This window comes from Calidris pugnax, unplaced genomic scaffold (genome assembly GCF_001431845.1).
Source record: "Calidris pugnax isolate Ruff unplaced genomic scaffold, ASM143184v1 scaffold125, whole genome shotgun sequence".
Lineage (NCBI taxonomy): Eukaryota > Metazoa > Chordata > Aves > Charadriiformes > Scolopacidae > Calidris > Calidris pugnax.
This window is the reverse complement of record NW_015090906.1, coordinates 1742162-1758992: the sequence shown is the minus strand read 5'-3', so window position 1 is coordinate 1758992 and position 16831 is coordinate 1742162. Positions and strand designations below refer to the sequence as shown.

At 37.6% G+C, this 16831-nt stretch overlaps 1 protein-coding gene across 4 annotated transcripts in view; it reads right to left on the bottom strand.

Moving 5' to 3' along the window:
- The window catches only part of USP6NL (USP6 N-terminal like), a 144780-nt gene that overhangs the window by 36466 nt on the left and 91483 nt on the right, over positions 1 to 16831 (bottom strand). For all 4 annotated transcript variants that reach the window (XM_014949129.1, XM_014949130.1, XM_014949127.1 and 1 more), the window contains 2 exons: positions 9797 to 9836; positions 4686 to 4766 (listed from right to left, as the gene is read on the bottom strand). In XM_014949129.1, coding sequence (XP_014804615.1) covers positions 4686 to 4766; positions 9797 to 9836 — 121 coding nt within the window. The remainder of the gene's footprint in view (positions 1 to 4685; positions 4767 to 9796; positions 9837 to 16831) is intronic.

Sequence of the window (16831 nt, the reverse complement as noted above, 5' to 3'; positions counted from 1 at the left end):
AAAAAGAAAGTCATCCTCGGTAGATATAATTATATAAACACAAATAAAAACATAGATTCAAATTCTGTATCACTTCTAAGCTGATATACAGCCATGGATAGTTGTCATAAACTCCTGCAATTATTACTAATATTGTTGATTTTGAAGCAGACAGGACAAGCTCACATTAGATGAGGCCCTACCACCTGGGAATTCAAAAGGAGCTTCTCATGCAAAAAGAAACTGGAATTAGAAATTGGACCTTCCCATTGTGAAAAAAAGAGATTGTACAGAATGAATTTAAAAGCTTACAAAGCAAGAAGGGAAAAAAACCCCAACCTCTCAAATTTGGGATATTCCAAATTAGCCATCATCTCAAACAATGAAGTCCATCACATCCAACATTCAATGTGGCCTCCATGCAAAAAACCTGGAAGACACACAACCTCCCCTTCCTTGCCCTGCCCCAATCTCTTAAGCTCCCAAACCCAACTCATCCCAGGACAAAAAACGAGGCCGCTGTCACACAGCACTAGTCTGAAGAGTGTGAACTGCCATTCTCGCTGCTGCAAGATGTAAAACTGGTTTTCTTGAAAATAAATCTTTCTCAGTTTTATCAGGAAGAGCTGCACCAGCAGCAGAGGGACTCTGCCACCTCAAAAAGAATCAGTGATGAGAAGTATGATAATTAAAATCTGAAGTCGCACAAGAAAGTATATTTATAATGAAAAGAAAATATATTTATAAAGGCTGCTACCATAGAGGTTCCTCAACCTCTGTGGGTTGCAGAAAAGAAAGAAAAAGTACAAATAGAAGAGTTGCTCAATCTTCATTCAAAAAAATCTCCGGAATGCTAAGAGGGTTCTTCATTAAGGCTCTGTGTTCTGACTCCAAACTAAGTGGAGACTTGACTATTATACTCTGTGTGAATGCCAGAACAGCTGGAAATTGCCAGCTACCCTGATTGTTTCTCTTCTTCCTTTCCCTCTCAATTTAGGCAACTTCAATCACAGATAGATGAAGGTAGACAGTGAAAGACAGAAATACTTTGGTGGAAATACTCAAATGGGAATACAACACATAACAGTTTTATTTAATCTTTCCTGAAAGTTATGATCATATTAAGTCAGGAAGGATTTACTATCTGTGGCGGTTGATCGTACCCTGGATTATTAAACAGTAGAATACAAATAGGAAATAAAAGCATAAGCTAGAGAAAGACCACACTGACACACAAACTTTGCTGCTCTCTGACACTTCCCAAATAAGAAATGACTGATGGGGAGATGAAAGCTTTGTTTTGACAAATACCAATCACTCAAAGACACAAGGGCAGTTACACACTTCAGAGACTGGTGTCTGTAAGAATCATGATGACTCCACTGAAAAGATGCCCAAATAATCATATAGGAATCAAGGAGTTTTATACACGGTTGTGGAGTTGTACGTGGGTTCATTTTATTATGTCATCCCTCATTACTCTAAATCAGTACTCAAATATGGCAGAGACTGGCACGTTTCTGGTCTCACTTTGACAACTCTTCCATCTTTTTCCAGTTCCTCATGGTCACACATTGCCACCCTCCATCCACACCCCCCCTTTTTCTTTTTTTTTTTTTTTTTTTCTATTAGGTTTAAGCACAGAAGTTCTAATGGGGAAACACTGTGAAATTCCTAGAGCCCTGTCTCCCTGTTGAGAAATTCTTCTGCAGTAAAGATCAGGGGAAGATGTAAACTGAAGGATCTCACATGCACACATCAGTGTGTTCATGTTTTCTCATTAAATCCCCTTGTGAAGTTATGATGGAAAAAAGTAAGGAAGCAGCCTATAGGCAGCTCTGCCAGAGTATTAAATGAAAACCGTCTTTTGCAATTAAGCATATGACAGTTTTGGATAATGTAATCAAATATACGGATTCATTACCAGTATGTGTAGAGTGTTGAACAGATTTCTTCAATTGAAAACTCTCACAGCTGCTTTTATGAAGGCTCATTACAAATGGGGTGTCTAAAGCCCCAGACTTTGTACGTACCTGCTCTATCCCTGGGATCATCACCTTCTCTGACTCGCCCTTGCTCTCTTTTTAAGAACACTGGTATCTCTCAAGCATGCCATTTTCCAAAACCAAGCCATCACTACAATCATAATCTATAACCCCACAACATCCTTACTGTTGCTGTTGCTGCAATGTTTCCTCCAGTGCTGTTTCTAAACAAAGGTGATTTCAGGAGCAGTCCGACTGCACAGAAACCATGGGAATGGCAGGTGAAGTGGGTTTTTTAAGTTACAGGCTGTTCATTTTCTTTAGCAATTTGTTCCTCTAGTGTTAACCATTTTGTCTAATCAATGGAAGACAGAAAGCAAGAGGCAGGAATTGTTCTTGCAACTATTGCTTCTGTGCTTCAAGAAGGTGAGCATGGAAAGCTGGTGCATTCTTCCAATACGCTTTTGGATTAAAAAAACTGAGTTTTGGACAATGCTGAGAATATCACCAGACTTTCCATAAAGAGCAGTGGCAAATAACGTCTGATTTTTCCCTGCATGTTTGGGAGGAGGCTGATTCTTTATTCTGTATGTTCTGCTTCACTCACCGCCTAAGATATGAGAAAGAATAACGAAAACACCCTTGTTTTTAAAGCCTCATGTGCTCCACCAGAGTTTGACAATCGGTGAAAATTTTTCCTAGCCTCAAGCAAAGTTCATCCCCTTTATGAACATATTGAATTATTCCTGCCGCTATTTATAGCTCAGCCTATAATTTGTTACATGAACTGAAACTCTTTCTGCTTGGTCGATCTCCTATACCTTCTGCGTGCTCGGTGAGCAGAGGATTATTCAGTTCAGTCAGTGTATCACAGACTGACATCACCGACGGCTGAAGTGGAAGATCACGGCTGCTTAGACAACACGTAGCTATTGTGTTACCTGAAAGGTCATATTTAACATTCCCTTTGCAAATAAAGTAGCTGTTACACAAGTTTTTGGCTCATCCCTTTGACTTGGGAACATACTCGATCTTTAAATCAGAACAGTAAAGAAACAATGCCACAACTGTTATCATCTCTAGCTTCTCCTTCCAGAGAAGATGACAGGACAAAGAGCAGGATTGTAAGAAAAAGTTGGGAAACAAATTATTACATTTTCATGCACTCAATATTTTAAAAAAAAGATGGAATTTAAATGTGGAAACCTCACATTCTGTCCATTATCCACCAAACAGCTACAAGAAGAGTTATAAAAACCTCCCCAGAACTCGGCGCTGGGAATACAACCACTCCAGCAAGTTTCTCCCCACTTGAAATTCTTTCATAATTTTAAGATGGTGAAGACTACAATTCCAGCAAATAAACTATTCACATTAAATTCCCTACTTGGCTTTTAAAGCAAGTAAATGCACTTAGCACTTAATGGCATAACCCACTTTCCGTCATTTTCCTCGGATCATTATTTGTTGTCTGAGTAGGATAAAAATAATTCTGTAACGAAAAATCTCAAAAGCAATTTGAAGATTATTCATGGGCAATTCACTTCCTTAAAATTCACCTGCAGCTTCACATAGAAAATAATGTTACTTCTCCTTTTGGTTTTTGTTTGGTTGCTGTTTGTGTTTTTTTTTTCAAATGTCAAGAATGAGCACTGTTAAGTAGCTGCCAGCATATTTCAGTTCTTCCATATTGATTCCAAAATACAAAAAGCCTATTGAGTATATAAAGTATTCTATTCAAAAGTAGACCCCATTCATACCAGCAAAAAAAATCAGTTCTCTTGAAGATTATGAATGCTGCATTGCATATTATTCACAGAAAAAACAGATTTATCCCAAGGGGGACAGGGCACTGAACTACGTCCTATACTTTTTACCTTTTAGCTTACTCAGAGCAACTCTCCTTTTAACAAAGCAACTGCGTATCTTGGGATATCCTAAGATATCTGTGCTGGCAAGAGTGATAATTTAAACATCAAACTATATGTCCTGTGTTATAACTAATCAGTTTCTTTGGAGAGTTATTCAAGGGGTAAGCTATCCTAGGCCTTTCAGTAAACGTGGGCTGCAAAAAAGGAAAAAAAAAACTAAATAAAAGAAAAAAACATGGAAACCATAGAAAAAAAATCCTCATAGATCTTAATCATATGCCAGCTGTACCTCAAAGGAGTACCTTTAAATCTAAATTAGTACAATATCCAAAATACAGTGGAATAGAAAAAGTAAAGTTAAGATTCATAGCTCTTGAACAGGGATTTACGATTCTGGAAGAATTTATAAAGATTTTTTTTTTTTTTTTTTTGTCTTTTGTGTTCTCAAAGCCTGTATCAAACCCAACCTCCAGCTCTCTGCAAGACAGGACAGGCAGGTCTGATGCTTCATCTGCTCCACAGATTATTTTGCAGATGGGAACAGAGAACGCTGGGTGATCCCAGTTCCAGTCCCCCAGTGCCAGCCCGATGCAGTACAGCTCACAGGTAGTACTACCAATATGTTAGAAAGACCACACAATACTGCCCTTAGAATTGCCTTGCACTTGACCATTGGTTTTGCTAGATTATTATTGGTATTGGCTTATTAAATAATTATTGTGTTTTGGCAGAATAAAAAGGCTTTTTCTTTCAATGTGATTTTTTTTTTCAGATCTCAAAGACAATCTAATTTAAGGTTATACGTTCATTCAGAAGTGACAGCTAATGAAAAAAGCATGTATAACTTTACCTTTTCACTGTTCTTGTATTTTTCCCAGCTTTTCAGCATCTTAAGCCATTTTGTAGTTCGTTCAATTTCAAGGTGCTTTTGCTGAAAGGAAATTAGAAATATTTAATCTTTTCAAGATTAATACATTTTAAATTCTTTATACATTTCCAAAAACATTGAGAAAAAGTTTAGCACAGGATCAACAACTTTTTATCCAGTCAATTAAGAATAGCATCAAAGCATAACATCAGTTTACTTCAAACATCCGAAAAAACGGGCAACCAAAGCCAAGTAGAAACCCTTAATTTCAGCACTATGCAAAAAACTGTATTTTTTAAGAGGAGTTTAAGTTTTATTAAAGCTTCTTCTCTATGTATTTTTAGCAAGTACAAAAAACTTCAATTTGTTTTTATTCTCAGTAAAATTTCAGGCAAATAATTTCTGCCGCAATCTTTTTACAAGGTAGCTGTCTCCGAAGTGATGAGCCTCTTTACCCAGACTTGCTCTAATCACAATTAGCTACTGTTTTCCAGTGATCACACAAACAATTCCTTCTCAAAAGACACAAAGTTAAGAAGGTGCAAGGCCCACAAACAAAACCCAGTACGTGCAAGAGAGCCAGTGCAGGAGCAGAACTGGGAATAAGTTCTAATTCTGGATATTGAAAGCCTTGCTATAATTCTCACCCCTGGCTCAGGACTTTTTAACCTCAGTGTCCCTATATCTTAACATCAAGGGTTTCTTTTGAAGGTAAGATCTTAACTTATATTACTGGCAAGAATATTTCAGTAACGAAGTGATAAAATAAGAATTCAAAACAAAACAAACTCTGTCTTCCCAAAGTAAATAGCTATATCAAGCAGTCTAACATGTAACATAAAAAATATGTGAATCCCATGCATTATTTATATTATACACAACTTTAAAAGCAGGGGGAAACCCTACTATTAAAAAGATCGTCATTCTGTCTATGAACACCATTACAGTTGCCATCAACTTCTTGAATTTGGGAACCAAACAAGCGCTTGGAATGAGCTATTTTAATCCCTGGAGTTTCACTTTGGCTCTTCACAGCCAAAAATCTGTATTTTGTTGGCTCCAGTGAGAAGAAGATTTTTCATCAGTATTTTACAGCCCAGTTTTACATGTTGTAAAGTAGAAGTGTCTCTGATTATACTACAAAGTTAACCATTTACCATATTGGTTTTTTTATTTATTTTAATGACACTATTTCAACTCTTTCATAATGGTTTGGAGCCGGATCAACACCAGAAAAGCTAAAGCAGAAAATAGAAGTGTCTCTGATTATACTACAAAGTTAATCATTTGCCATATTGGTCTTTTAATTTTTTTTTTTTTTGATGACACTATTTCAACTCTTTCATAATGCTTTGGAGCCGAGGATCAACACCGTAAAAGCTAAAGCAGAAAAACATATATGTGTGGCTATTGTTTTCTCTTCAAAAATGAATAAAAACAAATATTTATTTTGTAGAGGGCAGCCCCTCTGCCTCCTAATAAAGAGAGGAATGATATTTTGTTTCATGCGGTTAGTGATGAAATCCAGGAACAATGTAAGAGTTTAATTTCAAAGCTCTGCAGGATACTGAAAACTTATTAATACTTTCATTAACTGCATCTGAAATGTTGGGGAATAAGAGAAAATTATTACTTATTGTCTTAATAGAATTCTAATTTTGCTTCTAGCTTTCACTCATCAGAATTTGTGCATTCTTTCTTGGCTATCAATGCAACAGGATGGGCAAAGGACTTCTTTAATCCAGGAACTAAAAGCCTTGCACTTGCAGAAGTACAACCTTATCACTGTTTAGGTCCACCCGAACCATGATTCAGTCCATGAAGTGTCCTGGAAATAAGCTGGATCTGGTTTTTTTAAGTTATTTTTATTTGAATCCAACTGACATAAGCCTGATGTAAAAAAGTTATGGGGAAAAAAGTGCCTCTGCTCTCTCAACCTTAACTTATCTAATTATTTATGCTGCAACCAGCTGCCCACATTCAAGGTTCCGTGCTGTATTTGGCAATATCTAAACCACTTGCTTTTTCTTTTTCTTTTTTTTTTTTTAAATAATTATTTAAAACACTTTTCTTAAGAATTAGGTTAGAGGGGAACTCTAGAAAAACTACTGCTTCCCATGTTTCATAGATTTCATAACCTTGTTTCTCATTCTCCTCCACACTTGCAAGCCCTTTAAGAAACAAGCATTTCTCAGATCTCTAAAGCAGATGCTCTCCAGGCATAGTTTGGATTGCAGGAATAACGTTGCTCTCAAGTCAGGAAAGGTCCCTGCCCTCAACAGGTTGTTCAGATAATTGGTAAGAAAAATAAAACCCTATCTGCTCCCACAGTCTTTTTGTTTGTACGTTTGATCTACTTTCAAGATTTTTGGTCTTTTGAACCAGCAGCTCACTTCAATTGTACGTTCGTTCGAGCTTTTATGTCTTCTGTGTCAATTTATCCCGGTTCTCAAGTGATGCTACGGTAGTCAAAATAGCAATTATTTCTGTGTTCAGTTGTTGAAAACTTTTAGCTATTTTTTTCCCAGTCTGAATTATGTTCACTTTCATGTCTAACAGGTGCAACACTGGAAACATGGAGAGATTTGACGCGGCTCATTGCAGAGTAGACGGATGCTGCTGCTGCTGCTCTTTCAGGCAAGTTCCATGTAGTTGTCACCCAAAAAAAACCCACCTAAAAATCCATTTATCTGTCTTCCGAGTACATTTTACACTTTGAAGCATTTTTGCCATTGGGAATAACAGAATCCCTAACTGAAGCCGAGAAGGTTTCTTACTCTCATGTTAGTAAATAATACACTACTGAAAGCAAAAAAGCATGACGTTGAGTTGGCAAGGATCCATCTTTTGTGCAGCGCCCTGCCTTCCTGGAGAAGCAAGTGTGCTGGAGCTGAGGCTTAAAGCGATGCTTTAGCAGAAACTTCAGACAAAACCAGAACCCACCGAACAGGTCCCTGGAGAATTTATAATCGAGTAAACCAAAAGCAAAACCAAACAAACTGAAAATGACTTACAAAACATTTTATAGCCCTTCAAACCCAGAGTCAGACACAGGCTCCAGATTTCCTGAGGTCAGTTTTCTGTCCGCTTTTCCCTTCTACATGACCTTTCCTCCCCTACTTTTATCTCAGATGTGCTGTATGATTCAGCTGAAGGTTACACAGTTCATAATATAGGACAATGAATTGATGCAGAGCCACCAAATGCCCAGCAAGGTAATGAAGCATCAAATTTACTCTGCATTCACAGCAATAATCTGAAAGTATTAACACACATAAAAACACACAGAAAACCCAACTTAAGCTTTACATTAGAACATATGTGATGAAGAGAGATTCAAAATTCACAAGGATACACAACCCTTTACATAATTTGCAAACTAAATGAAAACATGACTTAGGAATTTATCTTAATATTCACAAGTAAGTCAAAAGGAAAGCATATGTAGTTCTGCCAAATCAGTGACTTTAAAAGGTATTGCACAGAAAGCTTTTAGCACTAGCCTCCATCAATGTGAGACATTAATTATCCTATGAATGGTCTTGAAAATTGTAAAGATTCAAGCCCTGCTGACAGAAGACAGATAAGCTTCAAACCAGCAGAGGTCAGGATATCATCAGGAGTACAACCAAGAGTCTAATGCAGGAGCATTACTGTACGATTATAAAGAGACACTATATTTGTAATTTAACATTGATTCAATAAATACAGTTTCTGTGCTGACATTTTGTCTGAGACAGCATGAACACGATATGGGACAGAGAACCGAGACACTATTTTCCCCAATAATTTAAGGCTAAGTACAAAGCCACAGTGAATCAGAGCTTCAGAACCCACATGCCACTACAATTGCAAACTGTCTCATATTTGTGCTCATAGACTCACCAACCTGATGTGTCTTTGTGATGGAAATGAAATTATATACACACTCACTATGTTATTAAATGTATTGGAACATGGCAGGAAAAGGCAACTATTTCAGGCTGCGTATGCAGAAACACACATGAACCAATGCAAAACAAAAGGGACTCAGAAGTTCCCTTCTTTTATGAGAAGCGTAAAATTGAAGCTCAAAATAACTCATTTTTAGAAGCGCTGTTGCTCTTAACACTCTGGGGAGCTGAGCTGCCGCAGAACAAATCATTCCATCCTCCCTCTTCTGTGCACTCTGCTGGTTTGTGCAGCCAAGGGCACTAACTTTAAACATACAGCTTGAAATATTTATCATTAGTTTTCCCATGATACTGAAGATTAATACGGACAAACAAGAAAGATCTAATCTAGTCTTGGAGATGACAACGGGCCTGACAGATCAAGGGGAAATACCAATAGTATCTAGGCCCAGACAAGTAGAAATTCCATTCCCGATGATTTTAATAAGAGCTTTCCATGTTTCCAGAACACCAGTTCCCAAACTTTGTCTCCAGTAGCAGGATTTTTGGCCTAGGGCCTGCACCGGCTGCTGACAGGTCTTGCATGTCCAGAATCCACCTGGCTCATCAAGAGAACATTACAAGGGCGTCCATCACGCTCCAGTGGCAGCCAGGATATTTGTCATTATTTACCAAACTAGAAAAGCAGGCTACACTCCTCATACATACACCCCAGCATCAAAGCCACCACCTCACTTGGACAATCCACCCACCCAGTCCAGCTGATGACAGTCCATGACACAGAGACAACAGCTCGCTCTCACTCTCTCAGGGCAGAGCTGGGTGTGATCTCTTAAGGAGCTCCGTTTACTTTACCAGGTCATATAATGGGTGAGGAAAACTCATAGAATCATTCAGGTTGGAAGAGACCCTTGGGATCATCGAGTCCAACCATCTACCCTACTCTACAAAGTCCTCCCCTACACCATATCCCTCAGTACCCCATCCAAATGTCCCTTATCGCGGGGCATCAAAGAGTCTGTGGGAGAATTAACGTGGCCTCAAGGACCACAGTCCTTCTGGGAATCAGAACAAGTCTCTTTGGGAATGCAAATCACTGAAATGCCACACCTCCTCATTTCACAAGGGTTTATATTTAAAAAGGCATAAATTTGTAAGTATTTACTTTCTAGTCAAACTACTGGAAGACACCGGACTTACCTTTTCTATCGCTACATCATGGACAGGAAGCTCCTCCGGACTGAAAACAAAGACAAAGTTCATATTAGTCTTGGTTGATCTTGGCACAAAATCATTTCTGTATAGGTTCTTCCAAGTAAACATATACAGTAGCAATATGTAGTAATGAGGAAACAAGAATTCGAAACTTTAGAGAATTAAGACAATGACACACAGGAACGCATGGAATTTATTTTTTAAACACAGTAAAACTCAGATTTTAAGTAAAGAACTAGAATTACTTCAATCGTAAACCTTCTAAATCAAAGTAGTTGCATAGCGTCAAAAGGCAAGGACTTAACATACAGTTGTTTGGGGTTTGCTGTACTCCTGAACTGAAACCTAAGTGAAATTTTTGTTTTATTTATTAGACCGTACTGCCGTTAGCTGAAACACCCCTATAAATGGTTTTTCTTCTTTACTACTGTGCCCTGTGGAGGCACTGAGACTTTGCTTGACTTTGGAGAGTTAACTTCCATTTTCTCAAAACTCTACAAAACTCATTTTGATTAACAGGGAGGAGGTCATATAAAAAAAATTACAAAAATCAGTTTTATTAGTAGGCATAAAATTAATATTTAAAAACACAGTCCTTTCACTTCTTAGCCTAAGCAGGTTACAAACTGAAAACTTGAAAAGCAGCCTTTGATGAGACACGTTTTCAGACTTCATATTATTTTAGTTTCATTCTGAAGGCTATGACTTCTGTTTGTCTTATCAAAGAAACTTGCATTTTTCTTGTCAAAAGTAACTGAACCACTTTGATGCCAAATGAAAAATCAAAGTAGTTGCATAGCTTCAAAAGGCAAGGACTTAACATACTGTGGTTTGGGGTTTGCTGTACTACTGAACTGAAACGTAAGAGAAATTTTTGTTTTATTTATTAGACCATACTGTCATTAGCTGAAACACCCCTATAAATGTTTTTTCTTCTTTTCTACTGTGCCCTGTGAAGGCACTGAGGCTTTGCTTGACTTCAGAGAGTTAACTTCCATTTTCTCAAAACTCTACAAGACTCATTTTGATTAACAGGGAGGAGGTCATATAAAAAAATTACAAAAATCAGTTTTAATAGGTATAAAATTAGTATTTAAAAATACAGTCCTTTCACTTCTTAGCCTAGTGATTAACAGGGAGGAGGTCATATAAAAAAAATTACAAAAATCAGTTTTATTAGTAGGCATAAAATTAATATTTAAAAACACAGTCCTTTCACTTCTTAGCCTAAGCAGGTTACAAACTGAAAACTTGAAAAGCAGCCTTTGATGAGACACGTTTTCAGACTTCATATTATTTTAGTTTCATTCTGAAGGCTATGACTTCTGTTTGTCTTATCAAAGAAACTTGCATTACCAAATGAGCCTTTCTTCCTTTGCCTGCATCATCTGCAGCTTCTGAAAACACTGCAGCTCATCTCTAAGCAGCAAGGCTCCCTTTTTCTGCTCTACAGATCAGATAAATAACACACCCAACAAAACCCTGTTTAAAAGGGCCTAAAAAGCAGGCACTGTGAAATCCTTTAAAAAAAAAAATTTGAAAAAAAGAGTTCCTACTGAGTCTTGATATTATGAAAAAAATCCTCCCCACATCATTATAGCTGTCTATAGCAAGGATATTAAATCCACTACTTTAAATCACTATCAAACCTGTGCAAGGGTGAAAAACAAACACTACAAAAGTAGTTTTTGCTCCAGTCCATGTAAGAACATTCTGATACAAAATGCTTAAATTATATTTGATCTCATGTATTTTATTTAAAAAATGCAGTTTCAAATTCAGAAGTTATGTTTGAATAAAGAGCTACATTTTAATTACTTCATCTAACGGAAAAGCTTCTCCGATCAACACCTTTTTAGAGACCACACACACGTCAAAGTTTCCAGTACACAGCCTAGAAACTGATTTCAAAAGGAACACTCTTGGTTTTTAACAGCATTGCAAAAAGTATAATATGTTCATTTAGAAACGCTTTCTAAATATCTAGAAGTTCTCTTGATGTACAACATCAAAATAAAAAAAAAAATCTGATTAACATCTGTCTAAGGCACTAGAAATAGGTTATATTCAGAGCTATCGGAGGTTCTAACTGTGATAAAATCATAGTGTTGTGCACATTCCCATAAAACTAAATTAACAAACTGAAAGCAAGCCCTTTGTATGCCAAATATCACTGCAAAACGAAGCTGATTTGAACAGAAGTAAAACAAAACAAAACCAAAGAAAAAGCAAAGAGGAAAAAAAAAAAATTCAATTTGATAATCTGCTTGGGGGTTTCGCTGTTGCATTTGGGTTTAAGCACAAAGTTTGCTAAGCCTTTCAAACAACACATAAAATTTTCAATTCTTCAGCAACACCTTCTGTCCCCGCACCAAGCTTCTGAGTGGCCTCCTCAGTTGTAGGCTTTCTCAAAACTCTACAAGACTCATTTTGATTAACAGGGAGGAGGTCATATAAAAAAATTACAAAAATCAGTTTTAATAGGTATAAAATTAGTATTTAAAAATACAGTCCTTTCACTTCTTAGCCTAGGCAGGTTACAAACTGAAAACTTGAAAAGCAGCCTTTGATGAGACACATTTTCAGACTTTATATTATTTTAGTTTCATTCTGAAGGCTGTGACTTCTGTTTGTCTTATTAAAGAAACTTGCATTTTTCTTGGCAAAATAACTGGACCACTTTGATACCAAATGAGGGCTGGGTGTCACACTAGAGAGGCTTCTTCCCCCAGTGCCTCCAGCAGGGTGGGATGTAGGGACTGACAGCTCCACGTCCCCACACACTCACCCCAGACACAGCAACTCCCCTCCCAGCTGGTACCACCTGGCAGTTTATTTTCATGGTTGCTCATCTGGCATGGGAGCTGAGCACATGAAAGATTAAACAAATCTTATTTTAGAAGCATGGAATGGTTTGGGTTGGAAGTGACCCTAAAGACCATTGAGTTCCAGTCCCTGCCATGGGCAGGGACACCTCCCACCAAACCAGGTTGCTCAAAGTCCCATCCAGCCTGGCCTTGAAGACCTCCAGGGATGGGGCATCCACAGCTTCTCTGGGCAACCTGTTCCAGTGTCTCACCATCCTCACAGTAACAAATTTCTTCCTCATAACTAATATAAATCTCCACTTTTCCAGTTTAAAACCATTACCCCTCATCTTACTGCTCTACACCCCAATAAGCAGTCCCTCCCCAGCTCTCCTGTAGCCCCCTTTAGGAACTGGAAGGGGCTATAAGATCTCCCCAGAGCCTTCTCTTCTCCAGGTTGAACCCCAACTCTCTCAGCCTGTCTTCCTAGAAGAGATGCTCCAGCCCTCTGATCATCTTTGTGGCCTCCTCTGGACCCATTCCAACAGGTCACAATGAATTGCAACAAATCGAAAACATTTTCTCACAAAGAATCACAATTATTTATTAAGGAATTGCTCTTTGTTACTTTTGCAAGTTACCACCGATGTGCAAAGGAAAAGCCTGGCTGAATCTACAGAAAGGTGGAAGAAGGTTTTGTCCTGGGAAGTAGACACTGTACCCCCTCTGTAAATTAATCCAGCAACAAATTTATTACCACATTCTTCATTATCTCCTTAGCTGCACAGCTGTGCACTAACACCACATCCCTGTATGTTTTAAGCACTGAAATCCCACCGGAGATGGGTTCTACTCCTTGAGATGCTCCAAGAGCTGAGCACCAGGAAAACTGGGCAGAGACTGAGGGAGTTGCCCCGGGGCTGCTCAGTAACTCACTGGGCTGGAACCACAGAGTTCCTGGAGATCTCCCTCCCAATTAACTATATTGCACTAACTACGCCCATGTACTCACATGCAAAATATTCAAATCTATCCTTCAAGGACTGAGGGAAAGGCACAGTTGGCAAACAAACACTCCCAATTCCCTAAAGATACTTTAAATAAATACAGTCCCATTTAGTGTATGTTTTTCTATACAGAAGCACCTTACAGATAATTATTTTTCCCCTAAATAGGATGAGGTGCGATCAGACCCAAAATCAATTATTGTCTATTAATCAATTTAATTTTATTGCACTTGCTTTTTTTCCCCCTTATAATGATGAATCTTACCTTTCCTTCCCCAGCCAATCTAATTTTGTTGTACCTTTTAATGTTGAATCTTCTCCCACTGTCCCCAGCCTATTTTAACTTGTATTTTTCAGTGTTTTCATCTGCGTACTCCACCAAGTAATAATGAGAAGTAGTAAACAATATTAACATACTACAGTCACATCCAGCCCTAAGATGTCTGCTTTCCTTTAATAGCTCAAGTAATATCCATTTAGGGGATACAGAGAAGAACAGGACTGATTAACATAATTAGCTTGGAGCCATACAATCCTTGATATCCAGAAGAGGAGCCACAGAGATGGCTTTTAACTGAACTCATGTAAATATGGGCTCAATTTGCAGCAATGAAATCTTAACACTCAACTGTCCACAATAAAGAAAAATCCAAACCAGGTAAATTCACCCATTTAATCAGAATGGAAACAAGAATCATTACATCTGGTACACGCCTTTGCCCCAGGCATAAAGACTCCAGTTGGGCAGCCCCCACTGCAACCTCATCGCACCTCCAGGGCTCTGGTTGTCACCACCAGCAGCTCTGGTGCTACAGCATCAAGAGAAAGGGCTGAAGATGTTGTCTGCAGGTTTGGGACCAAATCTTGATTCCAGCATCCACATGAAGGTGTGCTGGGTTTCCTACCAGAAGGCTCCTCAAAGACATTCCACTGGAGGAAGTACTAGACTTTAAGGTCAGAAGTGGAATTCAGAACCTAGGAGTGGTCCCCACTGGTGGTGATCTGCAGCACCAGCCCAAAGTCTTCTTCCCACCTTTCAGTCTGCACTGTTACCACCTTCTGGTGAGGACTTGATGCAAAGGAAAAGTAGCTTATAAGTTCAAAGAAACAGGACTGGATTTCATTTTGAAGAACAAGGACTTGATTGAAAATGCTTTTTTAATTACATTATAAGCAATGAATGGATTTTACATCTTTAAATCCACCACGATGGCTAACACAGGTTTTCATGAATTTTTCAAGATAACTTAAAAGAAATATTAATCTTAAATGCATAAATATCTGACACTTCAGAACATTAAACATGCAGATCTATGGGTTTGACCATTAAGCTATGTGTTGTAATTAGCCTCCTCGAGTAACAGTGGTAGTTTAAATAAATTGAAAAAAGTCTCAGATTTAACAAGCTTACAGTCCCCTACCCACTGCTGCAGTTCAAATCAGTCTTCTTTAAACAGCAATTTGATATATTTGTTCAATATAAACACACGGAAAGACTTTCTTATATTAGTCACTCATCAGATTTATTCTTTTCCTACATTGGTATTTAAATCCCAGTATGTTCCCCGCTGGCTCAAATCACAACATTTTCCTGCTTCTAGTTTGGTTTAAATAAATTTAAGAACTGTAAAGGCTCCTCTATCATTTGCAGCTTCAGTTGAGGATGGATGATGTTTATTGCAATAATCAGCAGGTTTGATATGTTGATAACCCCAGAACTGTAAATTCCAGAGGATCATTTCAATTCTTCACAGTTCCAAGTTGTATAAACCCTGACACTCAATTTTTCATTGGAAAAACAAGTGGCAAAAATTGACCATAACAGACTAAAAATCTTGACTGCAAAGCTTACTTGCTCAAAGAGCTGTTACATTCAAAATTTCTTCATAAACTCTATTTTCATTTCTCATAACTTCTATTTCAAAACACACCACTTGCTTAAAAACCCTCTCTTCTTGCTGCAGTTTTTCTTACCCCAGGAAGAATTAGCCAGGGCACTGTGAAAAACTTTGGGGTCCTTTATTGTGAAACATGTTGTAGGAATAATTATAAGTGCATATCATTGTTTCATTAAAAGAAAGAGTCAATTAAATTAATTATTCCTATATTGCTGAACTCAGTATAACATGACTATTAAAAAACTTGAATCCTCATAAAACCTATGGTACAGTCCCTGCACAAAAAAGTTTCTCAAACTACTGTTCAATTATTTTCTCATGCTCTCCTGCATCACCTGCTACTGCAGGCACATTTTAACTGAAAAGTATTTTAAAGTCATATTTGGTGTCACATATTAAATATAGTGTGGGAAACATTTCTTGCAGAACACTTATCTTCATGGTCTCATTGACTTATCATGAAGAAATCGACCTTGTGCCTTCAGTTTTTCATTTGTGATGCAACATTAAGTGTTTAAATCCCTGAGGAAAACATATTTGCTACTGCCCAGGAGAATTATTTTGAATGATTTTTTAAAAAAAAAAAAAAAAAGTCAGTCATTTGTATCATTTTAAATCTGTTACGAGCAAGGAATTTGTGAGTGAAACGTTCACAAAAACATTAGTAAGACATAAAACTCAAAAGCAAAAGTGTCATGAAATAAATTTATGAATACTGATCATGCAGAGATGAGATCAGAGAAGGAAGGGAAGAATTCAGTTGCCAGATTCCTGAACAAGAAAAGCTTTAGAACAAACGGAGTTCTCTTGCTGTAGAATACATAACTCAGAGTGTTGAGTAACAAATTGCAACAACATTTCAGTACCCAAATGCAATAGCAAAAATAAATCTTCGCAAGTATGAACAGTTTTTAGGCTGTATAATTTGTTAGACATGAGTTGTAGGAGTCTATAGCTTTACCAGACAAAAAACTAGTATCTTCACACTGGGAAACTAATTACCCAAAACTAAACACATTAACCAGGTGTTCTCTGAGGTCTGCCCCCCTTTCAGTGTCTGATACAGGGCACATTAAAACTGTCAAAGCAACACACAATCTTAAGGATAGTTACAACAGTGCTTTGCAACAGAATGACACTTTATTTAGTGTACATTTATATATATATACACACACACACACCCCCCACCTCAGAACAATAAAGTACTGCAAAACACAAGTGACTTGGTAATTGAATGGTAAAATACTACTCTAACAACCATTTAACTATAAACAACTGAAGGACCTTACTGCTTTAATCAAAAGCAAG